This window comes from Anser anser, assembly GCF_964211835.1.
Source record: "Anser anser genome assembly, chromosome: 2".
Taxonomy (NCBI): Eukaryota; Metazoa; Chordata; class Aves; order Anseriformes; family Anatidae; genus Anser; species Anser anser.
The window spans coordinates 124889140-124906727 of NC_139721.1; the positions used below are offsets into that span (position 1 = coordinate 124889140).

At 38.3% G+C, this 17588-nt stretch overlaps 1 protein-coding gene across 6 annotated transcripts in view; it reads left to right on the plus strand.

The window, feature by feature from the left end:
• The window catches only part of TBC1D5 (TBC1 domain family member 5), a 320497-nt gene that overhangs the window by 145764 nt on the left and 157145 nt on the right, over positions 1-17588 (plus strand). For all 6 annotated transcript variants that reach the window (XM_083824309.1, XM_083824307.1, XM_083824305.1 and 3 more), the window contains one exon: positions 12275-12341. In XM_083824309.1, the coding sequence (XP_083680435.1) occupies positions 12275-12341 (67 nt within the window). The remainder of the gene's footprint in view (positions 1-12274; positions 12342-17588) is intronic.

Consider the following 17588-nt stretch of genomic DNA (forward strand, 5'->3'; position numbering starts at 1 on the left):
TGTTGCTCTCCAAATGATTGGTTTTGTGATTTAGTATGAAGCACATACATGAATCACACCTTTTCTTATTTTTCTACATAAAATCCAATGTGAAAAAATTGATGCGATCTGATGCTCAGTGACATTTTCTTCTTGTACCCAGACTGTTATCTCTGGCTAGAAGATACTGTGCATTTTCTGTCTTAGGAAGCTGGTGCAACTGTCTAGAAAAATTGACTACTCCTCAGCATTTATCCTATTATTGTGTAAGCTAAATCATCAGCCTTTTAGAAAACTTCAATATAATTGTTGTCAGCAAGAAAAATCTAGGCATACTTGTCTAATTCACATTTTTGAAGTCTCTTAATGCTTACATTTCCAGATGCTTTCTACTGGCATCCTTAGTTCCATCCTGAAGCACCACCAGGGCTTTCCACTGGTTATGGTCCTCACGGGAGGGTAAGGGTGGAGAACAGAAATCTGTCCTGTGATGCATTTTATACTTGTTCACGGAAAAGTTTTGTGGCGTTTTTTCTCAATATCTCTTAACAGAGGGACCATTGTTCCACAGACTGTGTTACACTATAATGAATAGAAACATTTTGTCATTCTGGTTGTCACTTCGATATATTTTTATATTCTGATATTGCTGTGGACTTTCATCTCTAAGACATCTAGAGCTTACTGCTAATGCATGTATACCTTTGCTCTTCAGATTTTTCCAGATCTGTCATTTACAAAATGCATCTGCTTTTGCACCAGCAAAGTGCATAGTTGGTGCTCTCCAATTAACTAAGGCTTGATTTAAAAGAATTTTGATTAAAATCTTGTGGTTCTATTATGCTTCGGCGTATTTTGATTTGACAGTTTTAAAAGTTGTAACACAGTACTTCTTTTATACTTTGCAGTGGCATTTTTCCACCAGCAAAATTTATATTAAAAGAATTTATATTTTTTATAAAAGTTTTATATTAAAAGAAAAAAAAATAGGGTCTTGCTCCATTTCATGGCCATTTTGAGGTATGGCTTTGCTGGAAACATAAGGTATTCTAAGAATTAGCATCCTTAAATTAGACATCCTCAGATCAGGAGCTTCCTGGATTCATCTTAGACAAAAAAGCTAGGCAACTTTAAGCTCAGGTGTCCTTTTTTGATGCAGGTTCCTTCTGTATAGTTCGTTTGATTGGGATAAGGGCTGTCCCATTGGCAGCAGGGACATCCCTTTCCAGGTTGAATACTTGAGACTGTAACAGTGTTACTTGACTTTAGGTTGTTGGCATTTTTTCAGCCCATCTTGCTAAAGTGTGTCAGGTACTGGTGCTATCACAGGGTGAAGGTATCCTAACGTTAAAACAAACAAACAAACAAAAAACTATGCACTAGAATTGTCCTACTCCTAGACTTTGTTATTGATGGAGTATCTCCTTTAAATTTTTTAAAAATTTTAAATTTTACCCACAGAACTTTAAACTTTACCCAGACACTAAGTTGCTTCTTCAAAGTCATTTGCTTAATAGATTTGTTAAGGAGTGAAAAAATGCGCTTTCTATTGTGTTACAAATGATAGATAGAGGAAGTAAAAGTCATACACATTTCTGAGGTGTTATGTTCATACTTTCATAAACCATTGGCTATCTCCTTACTTTTATGCGCGTTTAGTGCTGCTAAAATGTGTTAAGTAGTTACATTATTAAAAACTTGCCTTTTTAGTACGTAAGAGCAGGATCCTATTTCTAACTAATTTAACAGATTATCCTGTGGTTTGTGTTGATATAAATCCGAAGTAGCCTGTTGGACCTACAGATGTGACGGAAGCAGTTGTCTGAGAGGCTCAAGGAGGGTACAGCAACTGGTATAAATATCCTGGTGCCCTCCTGCTGCTTCCAGCAGCGCAGAGAGGAGCTGCGGTAGCAGGGGGAGCAGGCTGCAGCCGGGAGGCACCGCAGCAGAGCTTCTAGGGGTGGCAGGGAAGGCTGCAGGTGCCCAGGTGCATCCACACAGCTCGGGGTGGTTCAGGAACTGGCCGCTTCCCATCGTGGGGCTTTCTTCACCTCATATCGTGTACTTTTATAGATGTCTGGGCGTTGCCCACAAGTTTCTGATTTCAGATTTCGGATCTGTTTTCTCTTCCTCAGAGCTGAAGCCAACAGCTGAGTTGCCGGCTCCTGGGGGGCAGTGCCAGCCCCACTACGGGATGCCAGGCAGCCCCACTGGCTTTTAGTTCCTCATGTGCCTGAATTTCCAGGTTTTCCATTTGCAGCAGTGCTGCTGCTGCTTTTATTGTTTCTGGTTGCTTCCTAGCCATAAACGCTGCCTGCTATTCCGCTGAAGGCGAGCAAGTAACTGGTTACACGTGTGGCAGCACAGTAGCCAAGTGGGTGCTCTGATTTCATGCTATACCCCTTTGTATGTATGTGCTGGGCAGAGGGAAGCGGTATGATTTTTTTTTATGGTGTTTATAAATATATTTATCCTTTGCAGTCATGTCCAAGAAAGTACTTCCTGCTTTCGGGAGAATCCTTTGGCATCCATCAATAGCGCTGCCAGTCACCAGCCTGCGATGGTAGCTTCCTTTAATAAGAAAGAGCAAAGAAAGCAACCAGAAAAGTGCTACTGCACTGTTTTAACCTCTGGTCCTGTTTATCATGAGACCACCTAACACACTGCAGGAGGTGATGCTGCATGTCACTACCACGCGGCTTCCTGGCTGGCTGCTGGCCTTTGTCCTGATAAACCTGTTCTTTTCAGCTGAAAAGCTAGCTTCGTGTTGAAAGGGCAATTCTGTTTCAATAAAAGAGCACTTAATCCCTTCTCGTTTGTCTTATACTATCATTTAATCTTGGCAAAACAGCAGTGTTAGAAAACTTCTACTCAATCTTTTTTGGCTCAATTTTTTTCCTAGACTCAATGGAATATGCGTTACTGCTTTTGAATATGAAAATCAAACCATGCTTACATATAATTTATTATCCTAAACAGAAGGATTGCATTTATCTATAAGATACAAATGTGGTTAAAAATAGGATGTAACTGAAGTAAATTAAAGGACAATAGTAGCCTTCAAACATATAAAGAGGTGGTACGTTTTTCTTATTCTCAGTGTAAATGGTCTCTGGAGACCACCTTTTTACACTGATTGTGCATGTCTAAGATTAAGCAAAGCTGTATGACCAGTGCTATCTCAGGAGGATGCTGAGTCATTAACTCATGTTTATTGCCTCTTGCCATCTTTAGATTATTGCAATTTATAGCTCAAATGCCTTTTTAGGCTGTTTATAAGTTAAAATTAGCTAAATTCTTCTGGAAGCAAGTGATAAGTCACTCGGCATTTCTATATCATGGAAAACAAGTTCCTAGCGATGATTCCAGGCTACTTCTAAGATTTTTCTTTCCGTGCAAAGTCTAATTGTGGTACTCATCCCTAGTTATATGTATTACTCAATTCTATGTTTTGCTAGATTTGCTGATATGCATTTTTTTAAATCTTTTTTTTTTACCAGCATATGCTCTTAAAGAATTTATTGAAGTTAGAGAGTATATTATTTATTAGGTATAGAGTATCCACTTTGACTAGACTACATTAAAATGTTCATATATTATTCTGGAGTCTGAGTCACATTCGATGATGACCTAGGATGTTGTTCAAGTTACATAATGTAAATGATCAGCAATGTTAAGTAGCGGATACAAACTGTAGTACTGAGCATATGAACAGAATTAGGCCTAATACACACTTGGAAAAAACATAGGTGCATTAGGGAAAACAAAGACTGAAAAAAAAGAAGCACATTTTTACCTTATCCTGTGGATTATTTTTTTTCTTTTACCAGTCTTATTGCTGCTGATAACAAATTCAAAACAGGCATTACTGGACTATATATATGCTTACCGACTTCAGTGGAAGTTGCATTTGCTTAAATAAGCTAGTATTATATGGTTTCTACAGAATGGGAAGTAAGCTATTTTTCTGTGTTACATGCTTTTTCTGAAGAGTTTTTATCACTAATATCACCACAGATAAATTTGGCCATCCCATCATGCTCAAACGCATTATATTAAAGCACCTCCAGATGTAAATTATTTAAGGTATTAGTACATAGCAATCACCTGAGAATTCTTCTCAAGCATTTCTATGCATTAGTTCAGTGGTACTAGAGTAAAATTCCTTATTCTATGTATTTTATTGGATTTAAAGTACAATATTGTACAGTCAAACATATAGTTCAGCCTGTTTTAGTAAACACAGAAGCTTAATCAGGAAATAAAATATAAAAAATAAGTGTTTTGAATATATATATTATTAAATCTTATTTTAAATTCATCTGCAGGGGGCTATATATCTTAAACACTGATGCTACATTCTAATTTTGAAATCAGTCACCTAGACTTATATATATGTTTTCCCATCCACACTTTTTCACACATACATTTGCATGTGGAAAAGTGGCATGTGGATGTGCGGGCTAACCTAATGACAGAGTTGGTATTAAGATTCGTGAACACTTGGAATCAGTTTCACTTGAAATGGAAACTCTCTTATTTTTGTGTGCCTTAATTTAAACTGAAGTGCATAGATAAAATTATTTCAAACAGATTTTGCCTGGAGAATACGCAGAGTTTACTCATATATGCATATACACATATGCAATTGTGATTTCTTATGCAAAGATCGTAGAAGATGCCACTTGATTGTCATAAATCAGCAATCCAAAAGACACTGGATTTGACTGGGTTCGAGCAACATGCAATACAAGGTACTCTTATTATCTCCAGAAGTTTTTGTTCCTAACTGCAAACCAATGTGTCTGCCTATCATATTGTTCGACTGTTCTGCCGCCTTTCTGTAGGGCTAAAACAGGCTTTGATTTTGCACCTTTGTGTCAGCGTTGCTTGCTTACTTTCAAATGTCACCAGCTTTCACTATTGCAAAATTAGCATATGTGCGGGTACTCTATTGTGTTCTACATTTTTGTTCCTCTCCTAACTTGCATAAGCTTAGAGGGGAAAAAAACACCATTAATGCTTTGTATATTTTTCTCATATTAATATTGAAGCATAAACAAGTGAAGTGTTTCACCCTGTGTAAGACCTTTTACTTCTAATGGTAGAGTCTAACAGTGAATTATCTGCGCAGCCTGCTAACTATCATTTTTTGTTTAATTCCTGGCAAAATATGATATTTTAGGGCATGGTAGTTGGAACTGAAATGCTACAAAGAAATCTGTACCAGGCAACATGTGCATTGAAAGTACGTATCTGGTGCTAAATGCATTTGAAGCAAGGGACAGAGTTAGGTTTGTACCTGAAATGTTGCTCACCAAAAAGTTGCATCATATTTATTTCAGAAAACTTCAACAACTTGCTCAGACTGAAATGTTCTTCAACTTTCCAGCCTAATAATTATTTTATAAATATCAGAAGTGCAGTGCACTTAATTCTTTAGCTGAAGGCAGTATTTTCACTTTCTGTACACTGCTTCGAGCTTGCTCCATTTAATCATTTTAAAAGCTTATTTGGTGCAAATTGAATTTAACACTGTAGTTGCAGGGGTGTTATGTAAAAAGTCCGAAAGATCGTTTGTTGTGTAAGGCTTATTGTACAAACGATTGAGCTTCAGAGCTGGAGCAGCGACCGAGTCATCTTAAACTCTCCAGCACCCTCTGTTGACATGATAAAGCAATGCCTTGTGCATTGCTCCTTTATTGCTAGGAAATCTATCAAAATACATAGCAGAGAAATCAATAACTTCGCTATGTTTTACTTTTTAAAGGTCTAGTTTATGTAGTTAAATCTTAATTTGCCTTATGTTTTGGGATTAGTTTTCCTTTTATTTTTATTTTGTCTTCTCCCACTGCCATTCCGGTCTGTCGGTGGACCCAAACCAGAAAGCTTCAGTCATCTTAGTCGTCTTGTATTTTATTTTTTTTTCTTTGCTGCGGAGATCCCGAAGACTTTCCAAACTGCATATTTGGTGCTGTAGAAATGCAAATTGTCTGTTCCTTTGTAAACCTTTCAATTGTCAGACTGCTCTCTTTCAAAATAATAGAGGAGCCTGGAATCGCCCATGCTAAAATTAAGAATTTATAACTGTATGGAACAGATGTTTTCATAAACATTTGCTATAATTAATTTCAACTAGGGGATTGAAGGAACAAAGCAGTTTTTCCCTCTTCAAAACTTTATTGCCTTTTCCCCATACAGTGAACTCCGAAATCTTTGCTTTAATATTGTTAATGAAACAAATTTACTCTTCTGTTTGGTTTTCACTCTGAAAAAAGGAAAGCTTAATTTGAACACGATACTGGCCTTTGGAACAATGAACAGATATGCTGAATTTCAAACATTGCACATAAAGAATTAAAATACAGATCATAAGTCTTTAGGTGCTCATTTCTGAGACTAAAACTCCATGGTGTCAATTGTCAGAGATTCTTACATATTAAAGTAAATTTTATGCAGATCAGTTTGATGAATATGTATCTGTGGAGTAAATAGTATGAAGGAATTTTATGTTTGAAGAGTTGTGAACCTTGGTGTTACAAAAAGCAAAGGAGTCTCGTGGCATTATATATAGTTTTAATGCATAGTAAAATGCTTATTGTATGTTGATTACCCCTTTATACTCACAATAAAGGTCTGCAATCTGTTAAGCAATTTTTTTTTGTTTGCATTATGTGAGGAATGCATTTTGACTAAAATCATTCTTCCATATTTGTATTGTCACTAGTTTTTCAGGGATATTGTTTGAAATGTATATAGATTAGGACCAGAATTTTGATGCTGTTGTGAAGAAGAAAAATATCCATACATTATTGTTCTGTTTTTACTAGTTTCTACATATTATATAAACATCATCTAACGAAAAAAAATCTTTAAAGTTTTAAAATAAGCATGGCTTAATTGTTTTACACCTGAAAGAACCAGTGCAGCTGCAAGGATTTTTGAGCAAACTAGAATTCCTGACTGATCTGTCATCTATAAAGTGTGCAAAGAAAAATAGGTAGCTGTCATTAAAATTACATTTCAGCTTTCAATAACCATTTAATGAGTAGCGTAATTATATAAGTATGGTACCTCAAGTACTTCACTCAATAATTAAAAATAATCTCATCTTTAAAGTGAAAGCGCTATAATTATTATTTGACTTAACCAGGACCACTGTTATGATCTCCAGTGGCACCTCAGATTGTTCAAAGTGGTTTTGAAAGTATAAATTAAAATTGGATAAATCATTAAATTATTAAGCTTTAAATATCCTGAAAATGAATATAGCATGGAATTTGGAAGTCATGTTGTAAGAACTGACAACCTTAGAGTGCAAGCATGTATTTGTGTTAAAATTTTCCTTGCCTTTAATCATAAAACACTGCGTTAATGATTGGGTGTTTTATATCAGCCTGAACTTGAATTTTCACAATTGTTAAATAATTTTTGTTTTTAAACAAGGCTTTAAACTTTGATAAGAATACAAAGAAAATATTAAGCAGAGTGCAAACTTGTCAGCAAAGAGATCTATATCCATTTTGATACTTGTGAGCAGAGGAATGCACAGTTTGATTTCCTAAGTAGGAACGCTTTTATCACCAATTCTGAAACTGACAGCTATAAAACCCTTTCATAGTTGACACAAGATTGGTAAATAGTTTATCACTATATAAATAGATGCATATGTGTTGTGTACCCACAGGTAGTCATGCGTGCATGTGTATACATGCATGTACATACATACAGATAAATATGAAGATTTTTTCAGTATCAAAACATACATTCAAAAGACAAGAATTTAGAGTTATTTATAAAAGTTAGGAATATAGCCATAGATAAAGGGGATTTCACTCAAGCTTCTTGTCTTAGTAGACCCACCACTGTTTGTGATGTGTTTCCCAGCTCTTTTCCATAAAGAGTCGTGTGCTGAATTTTTGCATCTTGCACGAATAGCTGTTTTCAGAGAGGTAATGAAGGAGATGATTGAGCAATCTCTGATCCATCCATGGTTCTTCACATGCTTTTTCACTCTTGTTGAGCACATGCTCAAGGTGCTCATTGTGCCTGGTAGGTACCCAGAGCATCTTCCTGCTCTTGAAATGAAGGGCTCTACAATGCTATCCAGTTTCTTCGTATTGCCTTAACTGGGAGCTGTGCCTTGCACCTTAACAAAGCTTTTGTCTGAGATGAGGTTATACTACCAGCATAATAATCTGTTTAAATATATATATATATAAACTGTGTGTATATTTAAATTAGGTTTCTTCTTGTTACAGTTTCTACATGTGGTTTTCAGATAATGTTCAGAAAATGTATTCGGCTTCCTCCTTATTCTGGGTTCATCTATTTTATGCTATGTCTATAGTCTCAAACGTGTTCTTACAAAAAAAGGTTGCTGCAGGTGACAAGTCTGTGCGTTCTGTGTGAATCTAGTACCCTAATAAACGTACAATTTACAAATCCTTCTCCTTGTATCTCTGAAATCCAAAGAAGCTTGCATTTGAAATATTCTTTTTTGACTGTTTTGTAAAAGCATCGATTTCAAGTTATGCAGATCCTCCGGAAACAGATTCCAGCTGTGTCCAGAAGTACCAGCTCCCACCCACCAGAGTCCCAGCTCCCTTTAGCCCTCAGTCTCCATCCACAATAAAAGACTTAACTAAAACACAGCAAAATAATTATTTCAGGAGAAGCATTGTTCATTCCCAGGAAAGGGACTTGCTCAGTTAGTTCAGCAGCAAGGTATTCAGATGACTTTCAGTCCCTTTGAAGGGACTGCCTTGTTTTACTATTGTATTAAAACCAGTGACTCCTCTAGTGCTGAAAGCTGGATACCTCAGCCTTACTTACTTTGTTACCAATGCTTGTTATGGTACTGGTTGTTTCCCCTCTCTTGCCTCCGCAAGTATGATGAGATTTATTTTACCCTTTTTTTTTTTTATTCTCTTTCCCCCAGGCATTGCATTTGAAGTCTGGAAGCATTTTCAGGAGGTGCAGGGCAGGGTTGGTGGAGCATCCTCTATTTCCTCAGCAGAGTCCTTCTTCCCATTTTTGAGTCTCAGGATCTAAAGACTAGTATGATGTGAAATCAGTTAGCATTTTTGAAGGAGATCACAAGTTCAGTTACCAGCATCATGAATCTTGCATTTATAACCCTTTGGTGTACAACCTAATTTTATCAGAAACTTGCATCATTATCACTGACTATACAAGTAATCTCTGTTTTCCACTGGGTGTTCACCATACCTTTCAAATGCAAGGCTAACTGAAACTTGCCTGAGGAGAGGTGATCCAGGGCATGGATTCCCACAGCTTATTGTCATTAGTTAGTGAAGCACCTGTCCTGTTTGCTCTCATAAATTGTTGACTATGAAAGCTTACCAGGATTTGCTAGAAAGACTTTCAGATAACAGTAGGTGAAATCTAAGGAATCCTCTTTTAAGTCAAATGAATACTTTTCACTTTGCGTTGTCATTTTTATCACTTTAAATAACAGGCATCTAAATCATCGTTCCGGATATTATTAGCAGATATATCTGTCTTAAAAGGGATAGAGCAGGGAAACAACAAACAAAAATCAACAACAGCAACAAAAAAGCCCACTCAACTAAATCCTCTCTATGAGAGCTTAATGTACCTGCTCCTATCCAGCTTTGATAGCTGCTGCTAATGGTAAGATGGAGCAGCCAAAGTGGCTCTCAAAAAGTAACAGTAACTTGTCTGAATACGAGATTTATTAACAGTGGGCGTACAATTAAGAATGCTGAAGAATTGCAGTGGTTGTTTAAAGAAAGGAAATTGTTGTTTTCTTCTGGGAGAGTGCTTCAGAACAAAGAATAGTACAAGCGGAGTAGTTTGTGAGGGAAAGCTGACTCCTGGGGTGTCCTTTTAATCTTGGTGGATGTAGCAGATCCCACCAAATGTTCATTGTTGGATCCTGATGAAAAAGAAGCTTTTTTTCACCAGAATTCTGGTTTTCTTCACAGAGCCCAGTAGACCCTTTGGGCAGGACAAATAGTTTATTAGAAAGATGAAAAACACCATGCTTCACGAAGGTAGAAGATCACGTTGCTAATCTTTAAAAGGGTTCCAAAATACCTTTTTCAGGATATGAACTAAGCATTGTGAATGAGTTTTCCTTTTCAGTTTGACTTTCCGCTCTCAATTTTAAAACCTCCAGAACTGCAGTCAGGATAACAGAGCATGCAAGTACAGCCAAAGTCGTAGAAATAAACATGAATATTCTTTTAGGATCCATAGGTTTCCATTTCTCATTCTTTTCTCTGTTCCTCTTCTGGACCTAATCTCACAAAAGATTAACTTTTTTTCTCAACGTGGAAGAGTGTTTATTATAACAATAGTAAGAGAAGTTTTTTGCCAACAGTTGTTCATTCTAAATGAGTGAGGGGTGGAGTGAGAAATGGCATTTCATACATTTCATACTTTCAAAATATCAGGTGTTATGTTTCTGAATTGGTCAATCTGAGATTACTAATTACAAATCTAAACTCAATCTGAGTTTTTTGTTTGTTTTATAAATTAAAAATAAATAAATAAATAAAGCTAACCACCTTTCACACAGCCCTGTCACTATAATACAGAAATATCTAAGATATCACTGGGGACACGTTCTTGGGAGGACATATTTTCCTGGCACATAGGTTTTTACTTGCATTTTCAAAGTCACTCACCAAAAAAAAAAAAAAAAAGTAACAAGTGATGGGATACAAGGAAACAGTATTGGGTTGTGCCAGCAGAGGTTAATATATGATTTTAGGAAGAATTTCTTTGTGGAGAAGGTGGTCAAGCATTGGAGGGGGCTGTCCAGGGAATTGGTAGAGTCTCCATCCCTGGAGGTATTTAAGAGATGTGTGGATGTGGCACTAAGGGATGTGGTTTAGTGATGGGACTCGGTAGGTCAGTTTGATGGTTGGACTTGATGATTGATCTTGAAGGTCTTTACCAGCCTAGGTGATCTATGAAAATGGCTACAACACTTTTCTTTGTCTATAGCCAGTCTAATTCTTCTTTGGCAAAGAATCTACTGTACAGTGATGGCACTTGTTTGATGAAAGAATTTATTTTTAGTGGAGTTCTTAAACAGTTTATGGTGGAACTGATCTTACCTAATGAATATTTTCATTCATTGTCTTAACGCAAAGCGGAAGACTGCACTGATGGACATCTGTGAAGAAATAAAAATTAAAGGCGGGATCCAGTGCAAACAAATAGAATATTCAGGCAGGACTGATCCTTTCTGAGGAAAAGAGGACTAGAAAGAGCATGAAATAATAGGAAATACAGTATTGTACTCACAAGCACAACTTATTTTTGTAATTAAAAATGGAAAGTAAACATATAGGAGCGTTGGTTAAGGAAGGCTGTGAAACTACAGCATGGTGTGGCATGACTATAAATTGTATTAGGCAAGGTATTTTTGGTAGAGGGGAAAAGCAATGTCTAAAGACTCAACTTGAATAAGCTTTTAATATGCTGTTTACATCTGCTGTTCCTTCTTTTCCATGTTTCAGAAGGATTGATTTAAACAAAGCAGAGATTAGGAAGCCTCATTTAGGAAAAATTCTGAAAGAACTTGGTTTCAGTAAGCAGAACAGAGGCTATAAAGGTGTACGATGCTATCTATAAATGTATATATACATTTATAGCTGATATCAGCTGATATAGCTGATGATAAGCTACCTGACAAGATAGGCAAGAACAAATGGTGTAAAACAGGACATGAATAAATTTACTTTGAAATATAGAAGATTCCTTCTGGCTTTTAACAATCCCTCAATAGATGTAGTTATTATAGAGAGGAGGGACTCCTTGTTCTTGGTTTCTCCCAGCTTCACTGTTCTATGTAAGTTTTTATCCCACAGGATGTAAAACAAGATGTTTTACAGACATGTTATTTAGGTAGTTTCAGAGAAGCTTGGAACATGTGCTATGAAAGAAAAGTCTGGTGTCATACAGTCAACTTGAATTTTTCACAAAATAGACAAACTTACACATTCTTATGCTAGTTAAATTGTGTTTCATAAGATGAGAAGGGTCTCAGTGAAAACTTCTAGTAATATTAAATCTTAGATTTCCAGGATATTCAGGCTCCAAATCGAATGTGGTGGCTAGTTGTTTCTATTGCCAGCTGTATGAATTTGAAGATGCAGAATTGAGAATTTGCTAAGTAAGTTTTATCATAAACTAAAATTAACGTGCAGTAAAATCAGGTGCAATACCTATGATGCTGTATTATTTATTACCATGATTTGTCTTATAACAAGGGCATTTTCTTTTTATTTTGTATTAGGAGGATCAAATGAAAATGGAAGCACACACCACACTCCAGATTCTGCTGGAACATTTATTTCTTACAGGTTCGTAATTTTTGGTATATATTTTCCATTTTCAAAAAGTTTGAATGTAATAAATACAATCTATTTAAAACAAAAGAACGGGTCTGTATATTTCAAGGCTATTATACGATCTAAATTGCAACAGTCAATAGACTGAAGACGAAGGGTTTAATTAAGTAATGACCTGGAAAACTTGTTTTTTAATATATTTTTTTTCAAAAAATTGTTCAGAACACTTAACTAATGAAAGTTTTGGCTGTCTGTAAGCCTAAATATTTATTTTTTTTTGCTTAAGTATGCAGTAAAGTAGAATTTCTTACCGTAAAATAGTAGAAGTTAAGCTAAATGTTGAAATATTTAACTGATCGGGGTCACCTTTCTGATTTTCTCCAAAATAACTGGTTCTGTGGACAACAAGGAACTCTATTTGTTAGTTATTGCAATTAAAACAAACAAACAAAACCAGGATTTGTTAAATTTTGAGGGTTTTGGACAGTAAATTAATATTTCAATTTTGTTGTTAGCAAATACCAGTAAAAGAAATATGGTGCTGTGGAACTTTTTGCAGCACTGTCATTAAACTTGAGTTTTGCGTGGGTAAATACCAGAGGATGTCTTGTTCTTTAAAGCACAGAAGGATAATCATCAGATCTGTAGTTTCATCTTTCAGACAGCAAAATACTGCCTCTGCTGAAAAAGCTGAATCTGTGTCCCTGTGACTGGTAAATTAATAGTAAGATTTGTGCTAACTAGAATTGCTTCATCTGATTTTGATGCTTAAGTATGGTAAAATAAAACAAGCCTACCATCAGATTATTTTGGATTCATTTAGTAAACTATGATGTGTGGCATCTATTTCGTTCTTTCTTTGTACTTCGCTGTAGTCTGTACTTCAAAGTGCTGTGGCCAGGCAGGCAGAAGGAACCTGCCTGTTTGCCTTGTCCTGGTTGTGATTAGGTGGGGAGTATCTCCTGCTCTTGAGCCAACGAGCTCCATGAGGAGCCTTCAGGTGGTGAGTGGCCTGGAGGGACACAAGTGGAAGACCTGTTGCAGACTGGAGGCTTGAGAGATTGCTGAGGAGACCAGAGAGCAAGGAGCTCGGTCTTAAGGATGTATATTGGGTATACATGGCAATGGTTTAGCAGCAGGGAGACTGCAGGGGTGAGAAGAGCCCGGAAGCTGCCCCATGTTACATAAAAGACAGTTTCAGCAGGCTCCAGAAGAGACCTGCCTCTGGCCAGAGCAGGGCCCATGAGCATCACTCATTGCGCCTCTGGGAGAGCAGATAATGGAAAGGGAAAAACTGTTGCACAACAGCAGCTGGGAGAGAGGAGTGAGAAGCAGCCCTGCAGCCGCCAAGGTCAGTGCAGCAGGAGGGCAGGAGGTGCTCCAGGCACGCAGCAGCAGTTCCCCTGCGGCCTGTGCAGGGAGAGGCCCCTGGTGGAGCAGGCTGTCCCCCTGCAGCCCATGGGTCCCACACGGAGCAGATCTCCACGCTGCAGCCCGTGGAGGAGCCCCCGGTGGAGCAGGTGGATGTGGCCTGGAGGAGGCTGCGGCCCATGGAGAGCCCCCGCAGGAGCAGGCCCCGGGCCGGAGCTGCAGCCCGTGGAGAGGAGCCCACGCAGGAGCAGGGGGTCTGGGGGGAGCTGCCGCCCGTGGGGGACCCGTGCTGGAGCAGTTTGTTCCTGGGGGATGGACCCCGTGGTACGGAGCCATGTGGGAGCAGTGCTTGAAGAGCTGCTGCCTGTGGGCAGCCCCCGCAGGATCAGTTGGGGAAGGACGGCATCCCGTGGGAGGGACCCCACATGGAGCAGGGGCAGAGAGTGACCATGAAGGGGTGGCAGAGATGAAGCGTTGGGGACTGACCACAGCCCCCATTCCCTTTTCCCCTGTGCTGCTCAGGGGGAGGACATAGAAGAGGGTGGATGGCGGAAAGGTGTTTTTAGTTCCTTTTTAGTTTCTCACTGCTCTAGTCTGATAGTGAAAGGCAATAACTTATATTAATCTCCCTATGATGAGTCTGTTTTGCCCGTGATGGTAACTGTTGAGTGATCTCCTTGTCCTTATTTCAACCCTTCAGCCCTTTCTATCATATTTTCTCTCCTTTTTTCTTTGAGGAGGGGGAGTGAGAGAGCAGTTGTGGTGGAGCTCAGCTGCCCAGCAGAGTAAAACCACCCAAGACTTTTCATAACGATCTAGAGGAAGCAACAAAGAGTTTGTTGCAATTCAAACACCCAGAGAAAGCTTCTGGTCTGAGAGCAAGATTGGAAAAGAAAAGTAATGCAGGGATGCAGTTGGCCAGGGTAGCCAAATCCTTTCAATTTGCTGTGTTCCAGTAAATGTTTTGTTCTAATTTAAGTTCTGATGAAACCTGGTTTGGGTGATGCAAAACCCTTTGAGGGTAGTTAGGATGTTCACTTTAAGAATAATATGTTAGCAGATCCATTTCAGGTTCCTGGCTCAATTCTCTGTCACATTTGCATTTTCTAACTCCTGCAATACACAATTTTTAAAAAGGGCTCAAAAATACCACCCAGAATAATTTTCATGCTTTTCAGGTGAGAAGCCTATATACAGAGACCATGTGCTGGTTTTGGCTGGGAGAGAGATAATATTCTTCATTGCTCAAACAGTGCTGTGTGTTGTGGATTTGTGGTGAAAACAGTGTTGATAACACACTAATGTTTTAGTTGTTGCTGAGCAGCGCTTACACAGAGCCAAGGACTTTTCTGCTTCTCACGCTGCCCTGCCAGCAAGGAGGCTGGAGGTGCCCAAGAAGTTGCGAGGGGACACAGCCAGCACAGCTGACCCAGGCTGACCCAAGTGATGTCCCATACCATATGGCGTCACTCTCAGCAGTAAAAGATGGGGGAAAGGAGGAGGAGGCAGGGACATTCAGAGTTACAGCGTTTATCTTCCCAAGTAACTGTTACATGCGATTAAGCCCTACTTTCCTGGAAATGGCTGAACATCTGCCTGCCGATGGGAAGTAGGGAATGAATTCTGTATTTTGCCTTCCTTGCAGGCACAGCTTTTGCTTTACTTATTAAACTGCCTTTATTTCAACCCAAGTGTTTTCTCACTTTTACCTTTCCGATTCTTTCCCCCATCCCTCTGGGGTGGAGTGAGCGTGAGGCTGTGTGGCACTTAGCTGCCTACCAGAGCTAGCCCGCAGCAGTCCATGACACCGCCTCTAAAAAATAGGCAGGACAAAATTTAGCCAGATTAGCAAAAGGAAGGAGTTGAGAGCTCTTCTCTGCCACTAATTCCAGGACACTTATATGTAAAGGTTGTTAACTCAAGAGCCTCAGCTGTTGTACCTGCCAAATTAAAATTTGAAGAAGAAGCCAGCTTCAGCTCTGGTTCTATGAGAGTTAGCTGTGGGGTTGGGGTCCTAATGCTGTCACCCTACCCCTTCTTCATTCATGCACTTGTGTTGGTGAGCTGGTCCCAAAGCACTGAACTAGCCCAGCTAGGGCAAGGTTTGTGCTGATTTGATTCATGGTGTCAGCCTGCTAAACGTTTGGATGAGTATCAGTGCCAGAGTAAGGCAAGCAACTAGAATATATGTGTAGGAGTAAATGGGAGGACAAAGGATGGCACCATTTACTTCAGTCAGACTGCACCACAGTGAATCCTCGGCCTTCAGTCTAGGCAGTCTGTGGTTTATTGATGGAGGCTGCACAGCCTGAGACAGTATCAGTGTAGAGTCGTGTGGATTGATCAGGTATAAGACACCCAGACTCTAGATTGTGCTGCATCTCCTTTGCATTGTTTTGGTCAAATATCTAACGGGAAATGATTGCAGTGCTGGAAAATTTAATGCTTAGCACTGACCCATCAGTCTCAGGACTCAAAAGACTTATGCATATATGCATCCATTGGGTCTCATGCATATGTTTTGTCAACAGTTCTGGAATATTACCCTTTGTTACTACAAACTAATTAGAACGGTCTTTATAGTGCCCTAAGCTTATTCCAGTGTGCCAAACCATCCTTAGTGCTCCAAAAGTAAGTGGAGGATAAAGTTGGCCTTTGTATCTGCATATTCCTTAGTCCAAAGTGCATATAATAAATATGATGTTGACTATGAATTCCACTGAAAAATAATCATATTCTGTCAGAGAGGATTACAGCTCAACTTAGAAAACTGAAGTTAATTAATATTTTAGAAGCAGTCCCATATACCACTGCCAGAGTACTATTGTTAAAATTAGAGGCAAGATGATAAAGCAAAATAGTACAGTATATGTTTGTATGTGTGCGTATGTATACATATCTATATATACAAGAATCCTCTGGCTTTTAATAGTTGCCAAGCCAGCACCGTTATTAAGTAGTATTTACAGTGTTTAAGGTGTGAAATGAATATTTTCTGCTCAGTGGCAAGTAATTGCCATCATATAATGAGACTGGCTGTAAATTTGCTGGTTGGGTTGAATAGTGTGTTGATAGTTACAGCTCTGGGCTGCGTGTTATGTAAAAATGAGCAGCTGATACCTTATGAAAGACTAAAAGAATCTTAAACTACCTTGAAAAGTAACGATGATAAATGTATGTTATTTCTTTAAAGACTCATTATGGATTTTTATTTATTTTAGGATATTCTCAATGAATATTGTTTCAGTAAATTACTGATTTGATCAAACTGATGATAGTCTTGTTTATCCACTGTGCTTCAGTCTACTTTATTAAAGAGATTGGCTAGTGGGTTTTGCTCTAAAAGAGACAAAGACGTCATTGGATCATTGTAGATGTCATGCTTGCAGAAGGCTACCAGATGCAAAATTCAATGGGAGTTTTCACTGAAGCAAAAACTGCTTTATTTTTTTTCGGCAGTAGTATCTTTACAATTTGTTTGGGGGAAGAGGCAACTCCAAATGTATAAAAATATTTAAATGTGAACGTGTTTTGCAATAGCAAAATTTAAAATTTTAGCAATTGAAAAGTGCTCTTAAGAGCATGTTGTTTTTACCACAGAAACAAACAAACAACAGCAAAAAACACATGGTGGTGGGAGGGGGTTGTTACTTGATTTGAACACTTTATTTCAAAATACAGGGTTCTACTAGGTTATACTGTTCATATAAGACTCTGTGTGTGCGTTTGTATTAATAAAGGATGCCTGGTTGTTACCCTCTGATATATTTATAGTGCTGCATAACTATTTGTGTGGTATAGGTTTTTTTGTTTGTTTGTGGTTGTTTGTTTGTTGTTTTTTTTAATATGATCCTGTCACGTTAGAGTTTGTAGATCTTGCTTGTATTG